Source organism: Hyalella azteca, unplaced genomic scaffold (assembly GCF_000764305.2).
Source record: "Hyalella azteca isolate HAZT.00-mixed unplaced genomic scaffold, Hazt_2.0.2 contig7355, whole genome shotgun sequence".
In the NCBI taxonomy this organism is placed as follows: Eukaryota; Metazoa; Arthropoda; class Malacostraca; order Amphipoda; family Hyalellidae; genus Hyalella; species Hyalella azteca.
The window spans coordinates 1,771-20,169 of record NW_025937483.1 but is presented as its reverse complement, the minus strand read 5'-3'; the positions used below and the strand labels follow the sequence as shown (position 1 = coordinate 20,169).

General features: G+C 41.1%; 1 protein-coding gene across 1 annotated transcript; it reads right to left on the bottom strand.

The window, feature by feature from the left end:
* Nucleotides 1-3,746: 3,746 nt before the first annotated feature.
* On the bottom strand, nt 3,747-14,487 carry LOC108670424 (alkaline phosphatase-like). The gene is made up of 12 exons (XM_018157898.2): nt 14,383-14,487; nt 13,845-13,955; nt 13,176-13,393; nt 12,106-12,279; nt 9,772-9,857; nt 9,501-9,606; nt 8,993-9,194; nt 7,989-8,120; nt 7,374-7,565; nt 6,252-6,371; nt 5,386-5,530; nt 3,747-5,199 (listed from the first exon to the last, which is right to left on the bottom strand). Exons 1-12 carry the CDS (start codon nt 14,444-14,446, stop codon nt 5,148-5,150), a joined length of 1,602 nt encoding a protein of 533 aa, XP_018013387.1. The 5' UTR covers nt 14,447-14,487; the 3' UTR covers nt 3,747-5,147.
* Between the last annotated feature and the right edge of the window lie 3,912 nt (nt 14,488-18,399).

Sequence of the window (18,399 nt, the reverse complement as noted above, 5' to 3'; positions counted from 1 at the left end):
TACGTCGCAAAAAGTACAGTTATAACGTGATCTTAACAGGCTGGTTAACTGGGCTGATAAGTAGCAGCTGCGTTTTAACGCTGACAAATGTAAAGTAATCCACCTTGGTAAGAATAGTGAACAGCAAGATTACAGTATGAGAAGACACGGTTGCAACGACAGAGTGATGATGTCGAAGTCGACAATGGAAAAAGATTTAGGAGTTAATATCGACAATGAGTTGAAATTTTCTAAGCATATTGAAGGTCAAGTTAATAAAGCCAATAAACGACTTGGACTGATCAGACGCTCTTTCGATTTCCTAGATGCAGAAGCGATGAAGCAGTTGTTTGTTGCTGTCGTGCGCCCGAACCTAGAGTTTGGAAACGTCGTGTGGTCACCGAAACTTGAAAAGGACAAAAATTTAATAGAGAGTGTTCAAAGACGTGTAACAAGGACAATTCCGGGCTTGAAAAGCAAGTCCTACGAGGAAAGATTAAAGATTATGAAGCTTCCAAGCCTCAGTTATCGACGTGTGCGTGGGGAACTCATTGAAGCATACAAGTATACTCATGGCTTATACAAGGTTCCAGAAGGATTACTAGAATTTGAAGCAAGAACCAACACCAGGGGCCACAGCTATAAACGAAAAAACTGCGTTGAAACACATCCATGCGACAACATTTCTTCTCGCTTCGAGTCACCGACATGTGGAACAGCCTCCCTGATAGTATCATTGACGCTCTGAGTATATGAACGCCTTCAAGAACAGACTAGACGAAGCTCTGCAGGAGCATATGTTCAGTCTTGAAATGCCTAGCAAATTACGGACCACACAATAAGTCCAGCAGCTATCTCAATCAATCGTCTGTTATGGAAAGATCGGGTTCCAAAGGCCGAATCCCTTGTGAATCAAGTCACGAAAAGTTCAAGAATCGGCAACAGGCCAAGGTGCTGACATTTCTATTCTATTCTAAACGATCGATCAGTCGATCCCTCACAACAGATTCCATTACCTTGTAAACACCACTTGTCAAACTGACAGGACAATAGTTGCCCGGCTAGCTTTTGTCACATTTTTTGATCAATGGTTTCACATGAGCTTCTTTCCAGTCATCCGGCAAGATCACTTCGTTTAAAGTTTTTTGAAAAAATGACGCCAGAGGACTGGCTAGGACGGTTGCAACTCTTTGAGTAATCTGGGGTGGAAGCCGTCCGGTTGACTTGTTGGGATTTAGAGCGATCAGGCGCTTGAGAACTTTTTCTTCTGGTATTTTATAACTTGTTAATTTAGAGCTGACTCGGCGCTCTGCAATGGCTGGAATACTGTTCAAGTCCTCTTCAGTGAATACGCTACTAAAAAACTGACTTAAAACGTTAGCCTTGCCCTCATAAGAGGATATCTTTCGTTGATCCATTTTCAAATCAGAAACGCAGTCCGTGCAAGCTAGCGTACAAAAAGAAGGGTTCCCGCTTATTTTTTGTATTTTTTGCGATATTTTTATTATATAGGTTATGTAGATAGCAGAAGGGGTGTACCGTCACACTTTGCATAAACAGCTTAAATCATAGGTTACCACAATCTTACCCAACAAAATTAACCAATTATTCCCGAATAAAACCTGATCATTTACTCACAATTTTATTTTGAATCTTGACAACAAAAAATTGAGCGATTACCCCCGAATTTGCATAAACAGCTTCAGGGTTCCGATCACTTACCCCGACCGCAGACCGACCAATTACCCCGATTAAGCACTCTTTAATCGAGAACTCAGGACTTAACCTAGAGAGGTTACCTGAAAAATATTTCTGTGGAATATATAATTTCTTACAGTGTAATACTGAATGATGATACAGTATACTGCCAGGGTATATCACCAGCTCAATTCATTTATTTATAAAGAGCCCCTCACAAAGTACGTTAAATCGGTCACAGGGAATGGGTGTTGTTTATTTAATATCACGCGAGTAACACTTTATAGAGAGGTGCTCATGCTCATTGTGAGACATTACCACCTCGGAGAACGACTACATCAGATCACCATTCTTATACACAGGAGTTACAGTACATTTTTGTGAAAATTCGAGGAAAATTCGCTACGAGTCTGTATTTATCGCTTGTAGGCTTCCTTCTTGGTTTTCAGCTTAGCTAGAACTCTACTGTTCATCCACTGAGTTTTTTGCCTCCACCAAGATTAATTTTAGGTACACATACAGCAACTGCAGACATAACCGTGTCCTTGAGAAATGACCATGACTCAGCTACATTCATGTCCATTTTACAGTTCGAAATATTCACTGTATTCACTGTTTCTCGGAGTTTATCATAGTCGCCTTTCGCAAAATTCAAACGTTCGCGTTTCCGAGGCGTCTTTTCTGTCCAGCACTGAACTGAAAAACAATGATTTGTGATGGCTTTTGCCCAATGGAGCCTAGTGACGAAGCTCATCTAACATTGATTCATCACTAGTAAACACCAGGTCTAAAATATTGGGAGTCTGTTTACTTCTATAATGGGTTGGCTTGGTAATGCGATTGACTTGGAAGGAGTCTCTCAGAGACTCAATGAACAAGGATGATGGGTGATTCTCATCCCTTGGAGAGGATCCATCTGTCTAGTCTAGCTCTGGATGATTAAAATCACCAACGATCAACGTGTGTGAACTACGTAAAGTTATGCTCGGTAAAAGACTGTTTCAGTACTTCATCGTTATCAGAGGAGCCGTTAGGTGATCTATAAATGACCCCTATGAGGAGGCTATCTTTGCCTTTTAGAGTAAGTTCACACCACACTGATTCTCTAGCTGATTGATGCTCTGCAGATAACTTGACTTGCTGGGCCCCAAAAGAGGTTCTAACTCACGAAGCTACACCCCTACTGCACTGCTCTTCATTTAAGTTATGAAAACAGTCAAAACCTGGCAACTGAAATTCAATAGGTACAAGTCCCTACCCCCCCGTGATTTTTGGGAAGTGTTTCTGTAATACCAATAATGTCTATGCACTCGTTTGCGATCAAAGCTAACAGTTCACTTTTTTTTGTTCCGCGAAAGCAGTTCCGCGAGTACGGTGTTATCGAACAAACCTGACAGGACCGTGGACAGGACCGTGAAGATAGATTCGGGTTCAGCCCCAAGGAACATTTGCACTGAAGCGTTGTTCCTATACAATTGTGTACTTTGATTTTAGTATTTATTCTAGTATTTATTTGATTTTAGTATTTAGTATCAAATTTTTGTACAGCATGTACAAAACTGTCTTGTACTGTTTCTCAGTTTATAAAATAATTTATGGGTTGGTTAAATCACTCCGTTCGGCGTGCGTCAAAATTTTCATTGTTTTTATTTATATATTATCCTTTCAATTGTTTTGAAATTTATTATAAGGAATGCCAAAATTAAATAAATACGATAATGTTGCTTGGAATGAGTTTCCATCAACTTTCTAGTTCACTCAGCTCAAGAAGTTCATAATGCATAAGCATCATTCTGAAGCTTGATTGTAGGAAAATAAGTTATTATAATTTATCATTCTTTGACTTTGGTTCTGAACTGGAAATCTTGAATAAATTTTATTCGTGAAATATTTTCCAAAAGTTTACTTCATTGGTCGGTCAATAATTTCGAATTTTGTGTCTTCTTCAGTAATGTCCGGATTTCTTTTCAATAACACTCGGGACCAGTTTTAACCAAGAAAAATGTCTCAATAAGTTTCGGTTCGAATTATTATCCAAACGATATAATGAGGAGGAAGGAAAGAGTGGCAACTGTAAACTAGTATTTATTTAAGATAAGGCACAGTGAGGTGTTATTACAGGATTAGATCGGGTAGCAATATCGACACAAGCGAGAGTGATCAAGTGAGTGTTGGAGCCGTCAGCACGTAAATAAAGGCGTGTGGTGGCTGGGCAACAACTACAGATAAGAGATGTTGGTCTGAGACTGCCTCAGGGGATGCTTAAGGAGCTTATATTGACCTACTACAATAACGTCACAGAAGGTGACGCGAGTGATGCTACTAAAGGTATGGGTGGTGACGTGTGACAAAGTTACCTGACAGTGATTTAGATATCATTTCTGTGCAGATACTGTCATGTCGTATTTACAGGCACATTTAAGCGTATTGTGCATCATCGTACGTCAGTAGGATGGCTCGTAACTTCTACATCAATATTCGAAACGTCGGGGTAGAAATTATCATATTAGAAACCCTCTTGCGCATCCACCCCATTCAGCTGGGCGCTTTAATTAAATTAAAGCCTGACAGGTTGACGTACCTGTTTATTTGAGGTCTCTAAATTTCAGCTCCCGCAACTTATGTTCCAAGTTTACAAATGTTACCTATATTCCTTACATATTTTTTTGCCAGAAACATTGTCTTAACTATGACAATATTTTTTTCCGCAAGAAATTGTTTATATTCAGATAGTCTGCAATTTACCATGATTTCTATTTGCCAATCAAGGTTGTGTAGAATTTTTTAGATCAATTGTGCGTGAATTATTATTTTACTTTGTGACTGAGGGTGCTGGTCCCTGAAACGTTTCCACTGAAAATAATTCAACATTTTCTTAAATTTTTGAGAATATTATTAACTTTTACATGGTCTTTTTCTAGATGTTTACAGCGAATTATTAACTTTTACATGGGATTTTAATGTAAAATTTGCTAGAATTGATGACAGAACTTCAATGCAAAAATTCGTATGAATTGATATTGAGAATCGACGCACTTTGAGTGACTGGGAGTACAATATTTATAGATTTTTGTTATCCCATTAACTGGTTGAAAAAACATTCAGTCATCAGTCGTGCATGAGTTAACCGTGACAAACACGATTTTTGATTCACTTTGAACCTGATTCAGAGCTTCTTCACTTTGAACATAAACGAAAAACGCAAAGCGAAATGATAGAGATTATTCATTCACATATATTAGATATGTATAATAAAAATTCGGCAGCTTTGGCACACAAAACCCTGGGTTGCATTCACCGCTTAAAATTAACTGTCAAATTATTCGAGCTAATATCCAGCGGTAGATGATAGTTCGACGTTAGTTTGTCTTGTCTTAGTTGATGTCCGGCAATTGACGGTACTTCGACATTATTTTGTGTTATCCGCTCAGATGTCCGGCAATTGACGATATTTAGACGATAGTTTTTCTTCAGGCATCAGCGCTGCAGAAACTCAAGCCCGACCCGACACAGGCAGCGTACCTAGGAATATGTAACAAAATTATTTCCTGTTCTTGATCCTAATGAGATAATTATGTATGTACTTTCATATGCAATTTAGTTCCTCCACTGCATCACACTCGGTGTATGCTTCGGATAAATTGCGGTTGGAACGCACCTGATCGCGTAAATGATGTACGCACCTTATCGCGTGGGGGATGTACGCACCTGATCGCGTGGGGGATGTACGCATTCTCGTGGATCCCCGTGAAGAGGTGCGCGTGGGGGCCACGCGCGTATAGGATGACGTCTTCCCCGTTGTGGTTGCTCTCGACCATGGGCACGGTCGCCTGCCCCACGTAGTGAGGATCCTCTGGAGCACAGCAGCAATTAAAGGTTATTGCTCGAGTTATTAAATTAAATAGTGTTGTTTTGATGAGCCCCAACTGTTTCTTCTAAATTCAGGCGTGAATCTAAGTTGAGAATGGTGTTTATTGAACTGGTTTCGACTGAGGCCTAACACCAGAATAATAACTTTTTCGAATTGAACAAGATTGTTCAAAGCGGGATTTCTACCTTTCGTGCTGATGGATTTGTTCGATATCTCGATATTCATTCACTATTGATAAAAAATTAGTGATTGATATTGATAAAAAAACTAAGATTTGTCCCATGTCTTCGAAATTTGCCCTGACTGTAAGATCTGTGTGCGAAACTGGCTACTATAAGTTCCGTTTTCTCCCATGCTCGCCTACCTGGATCACGTTATCCTTAATATTTTAATTATAATCAAACTCTCATAGCGCACCGAAATCCGGTTTGACTCGATTTATTTAAATCTAACATAATACTTGATGTATTTTACATCAAATTTACACACACTAATATAAAGTTAAATTTGAATTTTCTATTCAACTCACCTCTCATCGTTTAACAATGCCTAAGTATTCTTCCACTAAGAATATAATAGTTCTGGTCCCGGTAATATCCAGACCGATGGGATTCGTTACCCAATGTATTTCTATTGACACTCTTCATGCAAGAAACACAAACTTATAATATTCACATTACAGAAAATATTAATGCATAGTAACCGTAATTCTCGTCGACGGGGTTGGGCCTGAGGTCATTCTTCTGGTCCCTGAAGCCGGGGCCGTTGGTGTACATGAGCGTCGTGAACGGCATGTTGTCCACGTCCGACACCGACGCCAGACCTGCCCCACACACCCAAACTCATTAGACTCTTGTTATAGCCCATGCGCCCGCAAGTAGATAATTGCCTCGCCAACATCCCGGTACTAAGAAACTTGTGTGCAGGAACCTCCTCGGTCCACGGCGCAAGACCTGCCCCACACACCCAAACTCATTAGACTCTTGTTATAGCCCATACGCCCGTAAGTATATAATTGCCTTGCCAACATCCCGGTACTAAGAAACTTGTGTGCAGGAACCCACTCGGTCCACGGCGCCAGACCTGCCCAACACACCCAAACTCATTAGACTCTTGTTATAGCACATGCGCCCGTAAGTAGATAATTGCCTTGCCAACATCCCGGTAACCTGTCTACGGATGACCTGTACCAAGGAACCTGTGTGCAGGAACCTCTGTCCACGACGCCAGGTTTGCCCCACACACCCACACTCAGTCTTCGGATATCAGTGAGTCAATCTAGGCGATTATGTGTTAAGACCTCTGCTGGCAGTGCTGGGGCACATTTTCCATACACTCACCGGATGAACCAAGTAAACAAAATAAATAGTATGCTGATACGCAGAATTTTGTTAGTGGTTCCCAATCAATTCCTTCATTGCCAATATCAATTGATGGAAAATTTTCTCAATCTGTCTGTGTTTCTTTATTTAACAGTACCTATTACAGTAATTGGTAGTACCAGTTAGCCTTATTGTATCAGACTAGATCGTAACCTATGAGGAAAAATGCATAATGTTGATGTGGATAAATGAAAGATGAAATATTCATCCGATGTTAATAGAAAAAATGAGTGAGTGAGTATTGCTTGGACTGACATAGGCAGATACTAACCCAAACGAGAACTCATCCATACATGGATTCACCCTGACTCTCACCCATACAAGGGCTCACCCAGACCCTCACCCATACAAGGACTCACCCAGACCCTCACCCATACAAGGACTCACCCAGACCTTCGCCCATATAAGGGCTTACCCAGACTTTCACCCATACAAGGACTCACCCAGAATATCGCTGCCTCTGCTAGGGTATCCGTTGATGGTCATTGGCTGTGAGTGGTCGGCCGTGACGATGATGAGAGTATCTTGGACATCCGTCATTGACACGGCCACTTCAACGGCCTTCTCGAACTCAAAGGCCTCTTCGACGGCCGACCTGTGCTCGTTAAGGTGGTGAGCTGTGTCTATTAGGCCTCCTGAGGGTGATGAGAGACAATTAAGGTGATGACAGGGTGGCGGGCCGTGCCTTTCAGTTAACTAAAAGTGAGCTACAAGTTAAGCTCAAATCTATCCTGTGAGTGATGAAAGGGTCTTAATGTGGTGGAAGGTGTTGGGGGGCGTGTCAATACCCTCCAAGGCATCTCGATGTGGTGATGAGTCTGTTATGTGATGGGGAGTGGGCGGTAAAATTATGCGATGGTGGCGAACCAAGTCTGTGAACCCTCCCGTGGGTGATGAGAGGTGAATGCATGAGCGTGTGGTGAAAAATGCGAAATGGGTGGAGAAGCAATAAGTTAGAGCAGAAGATGCGATGCACAAACAAAAGTATAGTAAACTGAATAAGTAGCGTGGATGGATGGTAGAGGCTACAGAAGAACTTTTCAATTGGGAAAACTGACCTTCCACGAAGAGGAAGAAGCCTTTTGTGTCCATCTGCAAGACTTCGATAGCCACTCGTGTCATCTCAGACAAGGTTGGGTTGGAAGAGTCGTTTTCCACGCGGTACTCCATGTGGCCGTAGTCGAACAAACCTAAACAATAATTTTTGATCATCTCAATTTAATTTGTTGAAGAAACTTTGTAGTTTTCGTTTGGTTTGCCTTGTATTGCAATGAGGCTGGAATCCTTCGGTTACGTTGTGTTACCTGCAAATATCAAATGAAAAAGGTTAGTGTAATATGGTCAACCTGAAATACTTTGTCGTGGGCTGTTGTGAGGAACGGCAATGTGTAACTACAGTGTATATCAAGGGCTTCCGAAGCCGCGGGCTCTGATGTGGTATTACCGGGTTGACACTCGCCTTAGGAGTCCCGTTCACCGGTTGTTTCACCATGCGCACTCAAATAAAAATTTCGGTTTTTGTCTATCGGTTGTAGGGACTTTGTTGGTGCGTACCTTCTACCTACCTTGGTTTGCATCTTAGTATATTTATGTAGCGTCCCCTGGTAGGCCTGATTTCTAGTCAGGCCTCTTAGTACTACTCCTACGTTGTCAGTCACCTGCGGTGTTGTCATGTTACTGTATCCAATTTTTTTCAAGTCCCTAACGTGTGCGACACTCGTCTTGTTCAACCACGACGGATTATTTTTATTAAAACACATTATTTATAATGCCATCTTTCGTCGTACCTCTTATTTACCGTTTACCTCATGTTTCTAGTTGAGTTTCGATCGCGCTGAAATTTATCGGAATGATTTGCTTTTGTATTTCAACGTGTTTCTTGGTGTGTTGGTTCAGTCAATAATTGTTTATTAGAGTTTTATTCCTACTGTATTGAGGTTTACAACATCAATTTTCACAGAACAAAGTAGTTCCGATGCGTCCTGTTTCAATTTTACCGCTTCAAATTCTACCTCTTTGGCTCAAGGTATGGCGCGGCCACAGCAGTTCGTAAGGCACTGACCTAAGAGGTAGTCTGTATTGGCCGTGTCCACTGTGAAGAGCTGGTCCCTGTTCCACACGTAGCTGTTCATGCCCAGCAGGTTCTTCTGGTTGATCCACGTGTCGATGAGATTCTTGCCGTCGTCTCGCCTGCCAGAAGTCTCGCCCTCAGGATCTACGGCGTCCTTGGGTAGGAACTTCTTGCGACCTCCGCCCAAGATCACCTACGCATCATTAAAGATTTATCAAAATAATTTTTTTTCTCATGGAATGTTTAGAAAAAGTTATAAAAAGCAAGGTAAGGAGATAGACCTCCTTATCATGAAGTTCAATCTAATTTTTATATTTTTTTGTCGATTATAGCTGCTTATATAAGATATCGCCGTCTCATTCCCGTGCAATGTAGCAACCATGCATGCAACTAAATGAAGTACAACCAGCCTGGAAATTAGTACCAAGGCGGGTGAACACTGAACACGCCAGAGTGCCTACTACACCGAAAACCATCTTGAATGAAGTTACTAAAATACCTTGATTTTTGAGCCGGTGTTGCCGAGCACGAGCTGCTCAGCGATGTCATCGCACATGTCTGGGTCGCCGTTGTCATCGTTGATATCATCGTCGCTCTCCCAGTGTCTGGAAAATACACACGGCAAAATATTATTTTTGTATCTAGAAACATTATTCAAATCCTGCTGCTACATTTCCGTTTCTATTGTATCATTTAAATTAATTTTAACATGTGCTCCAGAGTACCTAGCATGGAAATGATAAATTGAAATTCAAGGCCACAAAACTCACCGCTCGGCAGTGTGCGCGTAGTTGCCGGCGGGGGATGCGTGCGTCACTCGAGTCGTCGTCACGATGCCCGTGGAACGACCAGCGTCCTGAGGCATGAGGGACTATTAGGTAACCAGGCGAGAAAACAATTAGGACATTATTTACAGCTTTTAATTAAGCACCCTGCCCAGTAATTAAGTACCCTGTCCATTAATCCCCACCCAATTTGGGGATTAATGGGAAACACTGAGCAGGTATGAATTGAAAACTCAGCCAAGGGACCAATTAGATGCTGCGACCACGTTTTAATTGAGGATTCACTCTAAATACCACGTAAAAAAGCCATTCCATCTATCGATTTAATGTAAAGCCCAGGTACTGTAAACCAGTTGCGAAATATCGATATCCAGCCTATCAAGATATAAAAACGGTGAGCTTTCGGGAGTCACCTGCAACCGTTGAGCAATTTTCAGAAACGAGACAAGAAGCACGCATGCATGCCAAGACTTTCTCTTGACGCGGGTTTCGGTGATAAACTTTTCGAACGAACCATTCTGTGTTCAAAATCTGCTACAATTTTTTTGGTATTGTTCTAGACCGTTCTAAATAAAGCCTCAGCTATAAAGTGGGCCGTTCATTAGTTAACGTCACATGGTGGAATTCCTCGCCTACTAATATCATCTAACAATTTTTTATTCGACCTTGATCGAATTCTATAAAAAAAGGTATGGAGTTGAGTACAAACATTACCACCTCAATGATGTCTAAATTACACCCTTTTGATCACAAGAAAGTTTTTCATTATTGGAATTTAGCAATGAAGTTGAATCCTTTGATTTGTTAGTGAAAAATATGATGTGCCTGTGAATGAAAGGCTTGGGTTCTTGTCGTCAGTTTGTAGTCGTGACAGGTGCAGGGATGTTCGTCTTAGGTCGTCGCCATCTTTAAATTCAGTTCTGACATAAAAGGCAGTGTCAGGAGTCTTGATTTCAGGCTTTGTTTAAGAAAGAATTTGAATATTTTAGCGGAGTCTATTTCAGGAAAAATTGTGTTGATATCGTAGTGGGTTTTCAGTGATTTTGAATTTGATAAAAAGCTGTCGAACCACTTATTGCGGGATGGTGGAGGTGTTGACAATGTGAGCATCTAGTGTTATATCTATTGATATTAATTGTGTCCTGTTGGTCAGCGCCAGGCTATCTTGTGGAATGTTTTTTATCATTTGTTTGGCTATGTCCAGATACGTTTGTGTTTGATTGTTTCTCGTTGTGATTATTATTTTGATTTTTTTGTATTTGTTGCTTGCGATAGGGACATTTTACTGCTAGGGTGCGGTGATCGTTGTAGCAGTTGAGACATTTTTGTTGGTGTTAGTGCACTGGGTGTGGGTGTGGTTTTAAACGGCGCAATCGGAACTCGAGAGAGGTAGATTTGCATCGGTGTGTGGGGTGGTCTTGCATCGGTGTGTGGCATAAATATATAAGTGCGTAGATTGGTACTGTTCGCATACAGAGGATGTTATTTTAGTTTGATACAAGTAGACTCCGTTTGTTAGTATGTTATGCTTTCTCTGTGTGTGTGATTTTGATGACTTGTGCATAATTTTTTATTTTGATCTCATCCCTGTGCAGCTAGTTTTGTTGTGTGATTTCGTGTTTACTTTCGTCGACAGCGTGGCTTCCTACGTCACTGTAGAGTAGTGCGTAAATTATCCATTTTATTTTAATGCTGGCAAGTACTATAGATATCATGTTGATTTTGTTGAATGCTTTGGTCGCTTCATTTTATTTCAACTGGTCAATTGCAGAGGTGCCGTCGGCCACGGTGAAAAAGCCAGTAGCGGCAATTGAATAAAATGGGCGTTAAGTTTTCTTGAAATATTCGAAAATTTTCTGGTCGGTCGGTATCCTAGGGTCTATCTTTTCAGTTGGAAACGATAAGTCTGGGCTCTCGTGCAGTCAGATGCGTTAGATGGTGGGTTAGACGCAGGTGAAGATGAGAGTTAGTGAAGTGATGTGTGGGTCGAAAGTCGAGGTCACGTCATGATGACGAAGATGGGGGATTGCTGTCTTTCATCCTCTGGGACAAGCCCTTCGAGTTCGCGGCAGGAACGCGCCCCTGGAGGAGAGGACCTAGGGGTGAGAGATGGGAGCAAAACCACAGATATATGGTACAGTACGGTCGTATATACAATAAATGGGGTCAACAGAAGCACGAATAAAGATAAGTCACACTTTCTAAGAGACTCGTACTTATTTCTGTGATGCTGCTAATACGGGATGCTGAAGAAGAGTTCAGGTACCAAGGAAAAGAACCACAATATTAGCCACGGGGCAAATATAAGATGTCTGTCACCTGGAAGTTCTTGAGGACAGACTCGGTATGGAACTGCTGGATGTTCATGGCCAGACAGTCGCCTAGCAAGACGTTGGCGTCCACGCCGATGGTCGCCTGATTACCCTTCACCCCATTGAGGTATGCAGTGGAACTGGCGGCCGAGTCCGTGACTTGCATGTTCGTGTTGTATGTCTGCGATAGAGAACCGGGCACTCTTAACTGGGACTGTCATTTTGAATCCGAAATAGATTCGTGTTGTAGGTCTGGTCTGCGATAGAGAACCGCGCACTCTTAACTGGGACTGTCATTGTGAATCCGAAATAGATTCGTGTTGTAGGTCTGCGATAGAGAACCGCGCACTCTTAACTGGGACGGTCATTGTGAATCCGAAATAGATTCGTGTTGTAAGTCTGCAATAGGGAACTTCTCACTTTTAACTCGGAATGTCATTGAGAAGCGAAATGCCTCATGTTTTGTGTTTGAAATGCCTCATGTTTATGGCGGACTATCTTTGGGAGTCTAAAATAGGTCCGTGTTGTAGATCTGCCAGGCAGCACCTGTCAGTTCGCATGAGAACTGTTGCTGTGAATCTGAAACAATTTCCTACTGAATATATCATCAGTCCAGCACAATGTTTGAAATCGAAAAATTGGTTGAGATGTTGAAGTTTGGACTTCAAAAAAGTGCTGCTGGATCCTGGAATGATGATATCTTCAAGTGTCGAAACGATGTGTCAGTAGAATTACTTTTGCGATTCAAACAAATTCATAATCATTTGTTTGCGTCATGATTAATAGGAACAGTGAATGATATGATTCCCTGTCTTGTTGTAATTTATGTTGAATAAGTATCGTTGCCACTGAGTGTCTATAAATGAACGATAGAATATCGTCATTTTGTAGTGAGACTGATTTTAATCTACCTTGACCTTTAACAGACTTGTTAATGGTCAATCTCCTCTTAAATAACGTTGACAAAACCTTCCATTGGTCATCTGTTGTAACTGTTCACTGTTTTAATTGAGATTTATTTCGTAACTGATTATAATTGAGCTAAACTGACGGGTCCAAGAGGTAACCACAACCCACTTTGATGATGCTGGAGAAGGGGAAGCGTTCCCAAGCGGACTGCTCGAGCTCGTATTTGCCAGAGCGTTGGCCCTTGAGGAGCCTGGCGGCTGTGAAGGTGGCGATGCCCGTGCCGTCGCCGAGGAAGACGATCACGTTCTTGGCCTGGCTCACGATGGGCGTCTTGGCGAGCTGGTCGGCTAGCTCCGCTTGGCATCTCGCGTTCCAGAACGCCGAATCTGAGCGATCGCGCAGTTTAATGAAATAACACAAAATGCACAATACAAATATTTGTGTATTTTGCATATTAATGAGCTAACTCCCAGAACGACTCGATCTACACTCTTTTCGACCTAGAACTACGGAGCACACGAAGCAATTGATTGTGCATGAGAACTCTCATCAATGCTCGAACCTTCAATTTCTTGAATGAAACACGACAAACTTGACTATTATGTGGCCTAAGTGGCAACGCCTAAAGTAAAGGCCCAAGTTATTCAAACTAATATAACCTAATCCTTTTTATTTTGTCGTTTGGTACGAACGAGTAATTAAACTGTGTGGTCAAAGATTGACAATGCACAATTACAATTTGATCATCCGTCGCGGAATTTCATCAAAAGCGTCGCACTATTACCTAACTTATGTATATTTATTATACATGTATACACACACGATGGTCACAGCTACCTTCTAGAGCGCGCAGGCTGCCGTCCTCCATGACGCGTTGACGAGGGGTGGGGTGAGCTCCCAGGTTGCGGTGGTCGCCATCATCGTCGGCTGGTCGCAATTTGGGCTCGCCTGCACCAACATGTCGTTGTATAACCGAAAATGTTATACAAAAACAATTTTCATGTAAAAATGTTTTGTATAACCGTAAAATTTTTTTGTATAACTGTTTGTTCGTAAAAAACAAAAACAATTTTCATGTAAAAATGTATTTGTACACTTAAAAAATACTTAATAGACGATATAGAGGAGCAAAATAAATTTATGGTTTAATTTATTTCTTGGGGTTGAATGACATCACGTATCGCTAGAAAAATTAAGGCCTAATTCAGGTTAAAATTATTTTCAGACAACATAATTCATTGTAAAGCTTATAAACTATTGGAATAACTTGGATACCTGTAATACAAGACGAGTTTTTTCATATTTAAGGAAGAATAAAAAATTTATCTCTTTAATTTATGTAAACGTAATTTGAGGCTGGTAACAATTGCCTTACCTGCAGTTCGGGCCGCGGAGAAGCCAGCCGTCGCCAGCACCAAAATGAAGGTCAAAACTCTCATTCTGTCCAAATTTCCTGAAATATCTACATATACAATCACCTGCAAAAGAAATGCGTACATGAAAATTTTTAAATGTTCATCGTAAAAAACATTGATTACGTTATAGTGATACATGTCATTGTACCAGGTCTTAGGTAATTTAGTTTCTAGCCCCAGTAGTTTCACTATCACTGCAATTTCTCGCTCTGGCTGAACACCAAAGTTTAAAAATTGTGTATATGTAGTATGTGACGATAAAGTTGTCGAAAAATGAAATTACGGTTCATTTGAATCCCAAAAGAAATTTATTTATGCATCATATGATGAAGCAACGGAATTTTTACGGCCTACAATGCATTCGACCCGCTATGTGATGTTTATCATAATATTATGTAGTTTCATTTTGATTTTGACGTATGTTACTCAATCATTCATCGTACTTCCTTGATACTCGAATATATTTATCTTTAATTGTACTATATGCATGGTTTTAATGTTTAAGAGCTCAAAATTTAATACTTTTCTCTTATTGGCTCTTTGCGTATTGCATGCAAGAGCCGAGCGCACTTCCACACTATACGTTCAACTCGTGACAACAAATACGAGTTAACGAGAGTGCACTATGAGCAATTAGTGCACTACGTCTCCTAGAAGTGAGAGTAATGACTGGCATTAACGACTTCCATCCTAGCTATTCTAATATAGAACCTAGACTACACAAGCAATTGTATAAGGAAAAAGTACTTATATTGAGGACCCAGCAGGTCGCCTATCGCAGCACGAGGCGAGCAAGGCCGGCGTCAGCCAATAGCGCGGAGCCGCTCTGTACGACCACGTGGTTAGCACAGGAGGCGCAGTTCACTGATAGCGAGCATGCGCAAGTTATCATGCAGTTAGCGCGTGTGCGCATGAACATAAGTCTAGTCAGTTTATCATCTCGAGAAAATATATACTTTAGTTGGGAATTGTCTCATGCTCACAGGTTTCGCTCGTGTAGAAGCAAGGACAATCACGTTATGGAAACTACGCAACCACTCTATCGTTACCAAACTACAGCCAATTAACCACAGTCTGCTTATAATCTATTTGGTCAGACATTATTTGCTATACGAATATTATCTAAATAGGAGTACTTTATGCTAAGGAATACCATTATTAAATTTCCTCCAAGTAGTTTGACTGTATTTGTCATGTTTTGATTATCGAGCGTGTAAAAATCATCTCTTCAAAGAGTAACCCCTATAAGGGGCTTCCCAAGGCCAAGGAGGCAAGAATGACACCTAAGGAGCTCCCCAAACTGACCCCATCTGTTTGAGGTACAGAGTTCCATCTGTGTGGGTGAAGGGGCATTCAGTCGTGCAGGGTATTAATTAACAACTTCTTAAGCATTGCATTGTTCAGCGGGGGCGATTTTGTTGAGTCGGCGTATGCCAGATAACAAACCAAGTCGATTGTTGGGATTACAGGAACGTTTGTAAATAGTGATTCTACATCCAATGAAGCATGGATACCGTGTGGATTAGTTGCTCGGATAATTTGCAAAAAGTCATCTCGAACTGATCTGGTATTTACACTGCATGTAAGACACTATCATTCGATTCAATTGTTTAGCGATTCCATACACTGGGGTTGGGACTTCAAAAATTATTGGCGGTAGTGGGTTTCCTGTTTTATGAGTCTTGACTGTACCGTAGGTGTAGCCAGGCTTATTTTCTCCTGTAATGGGCTGGAAAATTTTATAGGGTTTGCCGTGGCTATAGCTGCTCCGATCAGTTTGTTAATTTTGGTTTTCAACGCAGCTATAGGAGCTATTTGACCTTATTGCCTGAAGATGCTCAGTGATGAGCGAAACGCGTCGCAGGATTTATTTAACCTTAGGATTACGCGCTGCAGGATTTATTTAACCTTAGGATTACGCGCTGCAGGATTTATTTAACCTCTTAGACAAATTTTAAGACTTGTTGACCCTATTAATGTACCTTTTATCAGAAAGCTTGAGAAATTAAACTCAAAAAAATTCCTAATAAAACTGGCATTATTTCTATATCTGAGTAAACAATAAATTTGACGGAAACTCATTCAGAGAAACAACGTATTAATTTAACCATGGCATTCCTTATAATAAATTTCAATTCAAGGAAGATAGAAATAAAAACAATGAAACTTTTAGCGGATAAATGCTGAAAGGAGTGATTTTACCGACCAGTAAATGATTTTATAAACTGAGAAACAGTACAACACAGTTCTGAACATGCTGTACTGTATAGTATACTAAAATCAAAGTACACACTTGTACTTTGCCAACAGTTCAGTACAAATGTTCCGCGGGGCTGAACCCGAATCTATCTTCACGGTCCTGTCCTCAAGTGCTCAGGATTGTTCGATAACACCGTATACGCTGATTCTAACCCCTCACCTGTGACCGTCGCTGTATGGTAAGCTAGGAAGTTCCTACGTCTTAACGATGACAGTGAATGTTGCCACACATAGCAGCATCAGTTGCGATAAGTTGGGCCTTTAACATTCAATACGATGTGACGTCGGGAGCGCTTAGTATCGGGAGGCAAAATTTCTCCATATTCGTTTACTTATTCAACGCCAAAGTATTGACTTTATCTACAGCAAACAACCCAATTCATCTGTATGATCCGGTAAAAGCCACGCATACGAGTCCAATTTTCTGTTCTATCGCGGATCAATGCCATTTTGTTATTCTCGGTTTATATCCGCAAGCTCTCAATTCTTCTAAATCTGGAACAACATATGGACCCGCAGCTCTGCCGCATTTCGCGTGGCTTTTGTTAATTTGGCCTAATTTCATTTGTTGCACTTGTACCAGGTGTCATTTATTGTCTCGACGCTGAATAATGTGTGGTAAGGTGTGGATAAGCTTATCATTAATTAGCAACCCTGACTAAATTGTTTTGTACTATGAGCCGATTGAAACAAGTAAATGTTATCAAACATTATAACTATGAATTAATTATAAATTTTAAAATTTATTTTGCAGACCAATGCGTAGTAATATCAACCCGTTGGGTATTGGTGAACCTAAGGTGTAATTGTTTGTTCTGCGTGCAGACTAAAATTAAATTTTACTACGTTCTTTTTTCATGTTAACCTCTGTACAACGTGAAGACAATCGTTGATGATTCGCAACCGAACATCGGCTGGATATCAGCGGTTACAATGCTCTTGTTAACCATATGCAATATTGTGAATTTCTTCCACTAGTTTTTTATTTATCTTTATAAACTCTCATGAGCCTTGAGAAACTCTCTCTCCAACTCTCTCAATATGAACCTTTATAAACTCTCTCATCTCAAACTCTCTCAAGCTGTTCACAGTATCTTCTCATCTCAGAACCTCTCCTATAGTAACGATCGTTTCCATGCAGCAACATCCAATTGAAGGTAGTTCACTGAGAATAATCGCTAAAACGCGCACACAAATTTCTTGCAATCATGAGTTTTAAAAGCTCTACAGTTAGAGCATGGAGCTGATTAATGATATGTACAGACTTAAGCATACAATTTTTGCAGAGCCCTCTGACCGTCAGCGGATCTACAGTTTTTACACTCGGCAAGCATCGAAATTATTTTTCATGGATCAAGTTTAGAAGGAATAAATCTACTAGAGAGAATGACAGAGAAATAAAAACAAAATCAAAGTTCCCGCCAGAGGTTGCCTAACGTCCCCGCTGGACTCGACGCCTCAGATGTTAGCATTCCTGGAGTCACCAAAGAATCGCACGGCCACAAAGACGCCCGTCTTACGCTCGAGTCCCTCTAAAAGCACCAGATCAGTCGTCTCCTTTGGCCTGCTGTACACGTAGCGAGGGGCAAGAAATCTATCAGGCTTGAAGGTCTTCAAAAATCAGGTCACGTCCATCCTTTTCTGCCAGAATGGTTCCTAAGTCGGCCTCCGAGCTGCGTCCATTACTGCTGAGCTGCCATGCAGTCTTCAGCCTATAC

What these genes read in the sequence shown, in the direction of transcription:
- LOC108670424 (XM_018157898.2), bottom strand. Translation starts at nt 14,446, where the DNA reads ATGAGAGTTTTGACCTTCATTTTGGTGCTGGCGACGGCTGGCTTCTCC. An exon ending in CAGCCTGCGCGCTCTAGAAG is followed by an intron (nt 13,394 to 13,844) that starts GTAGCTGTGACC and finishes GCGATCGCTCAG; the next exon opens with ATTCGGCGTTCTGGAACGCG. An exon ending in CCCCGTCGACGAGAATTACG is followed by an intron (nt 5,531 to 6,251) that starts GTTACTATGCAT and finishes GCTGTGCTCCAG; the next exon opens with AGGATCCTCACTACGTGGGG.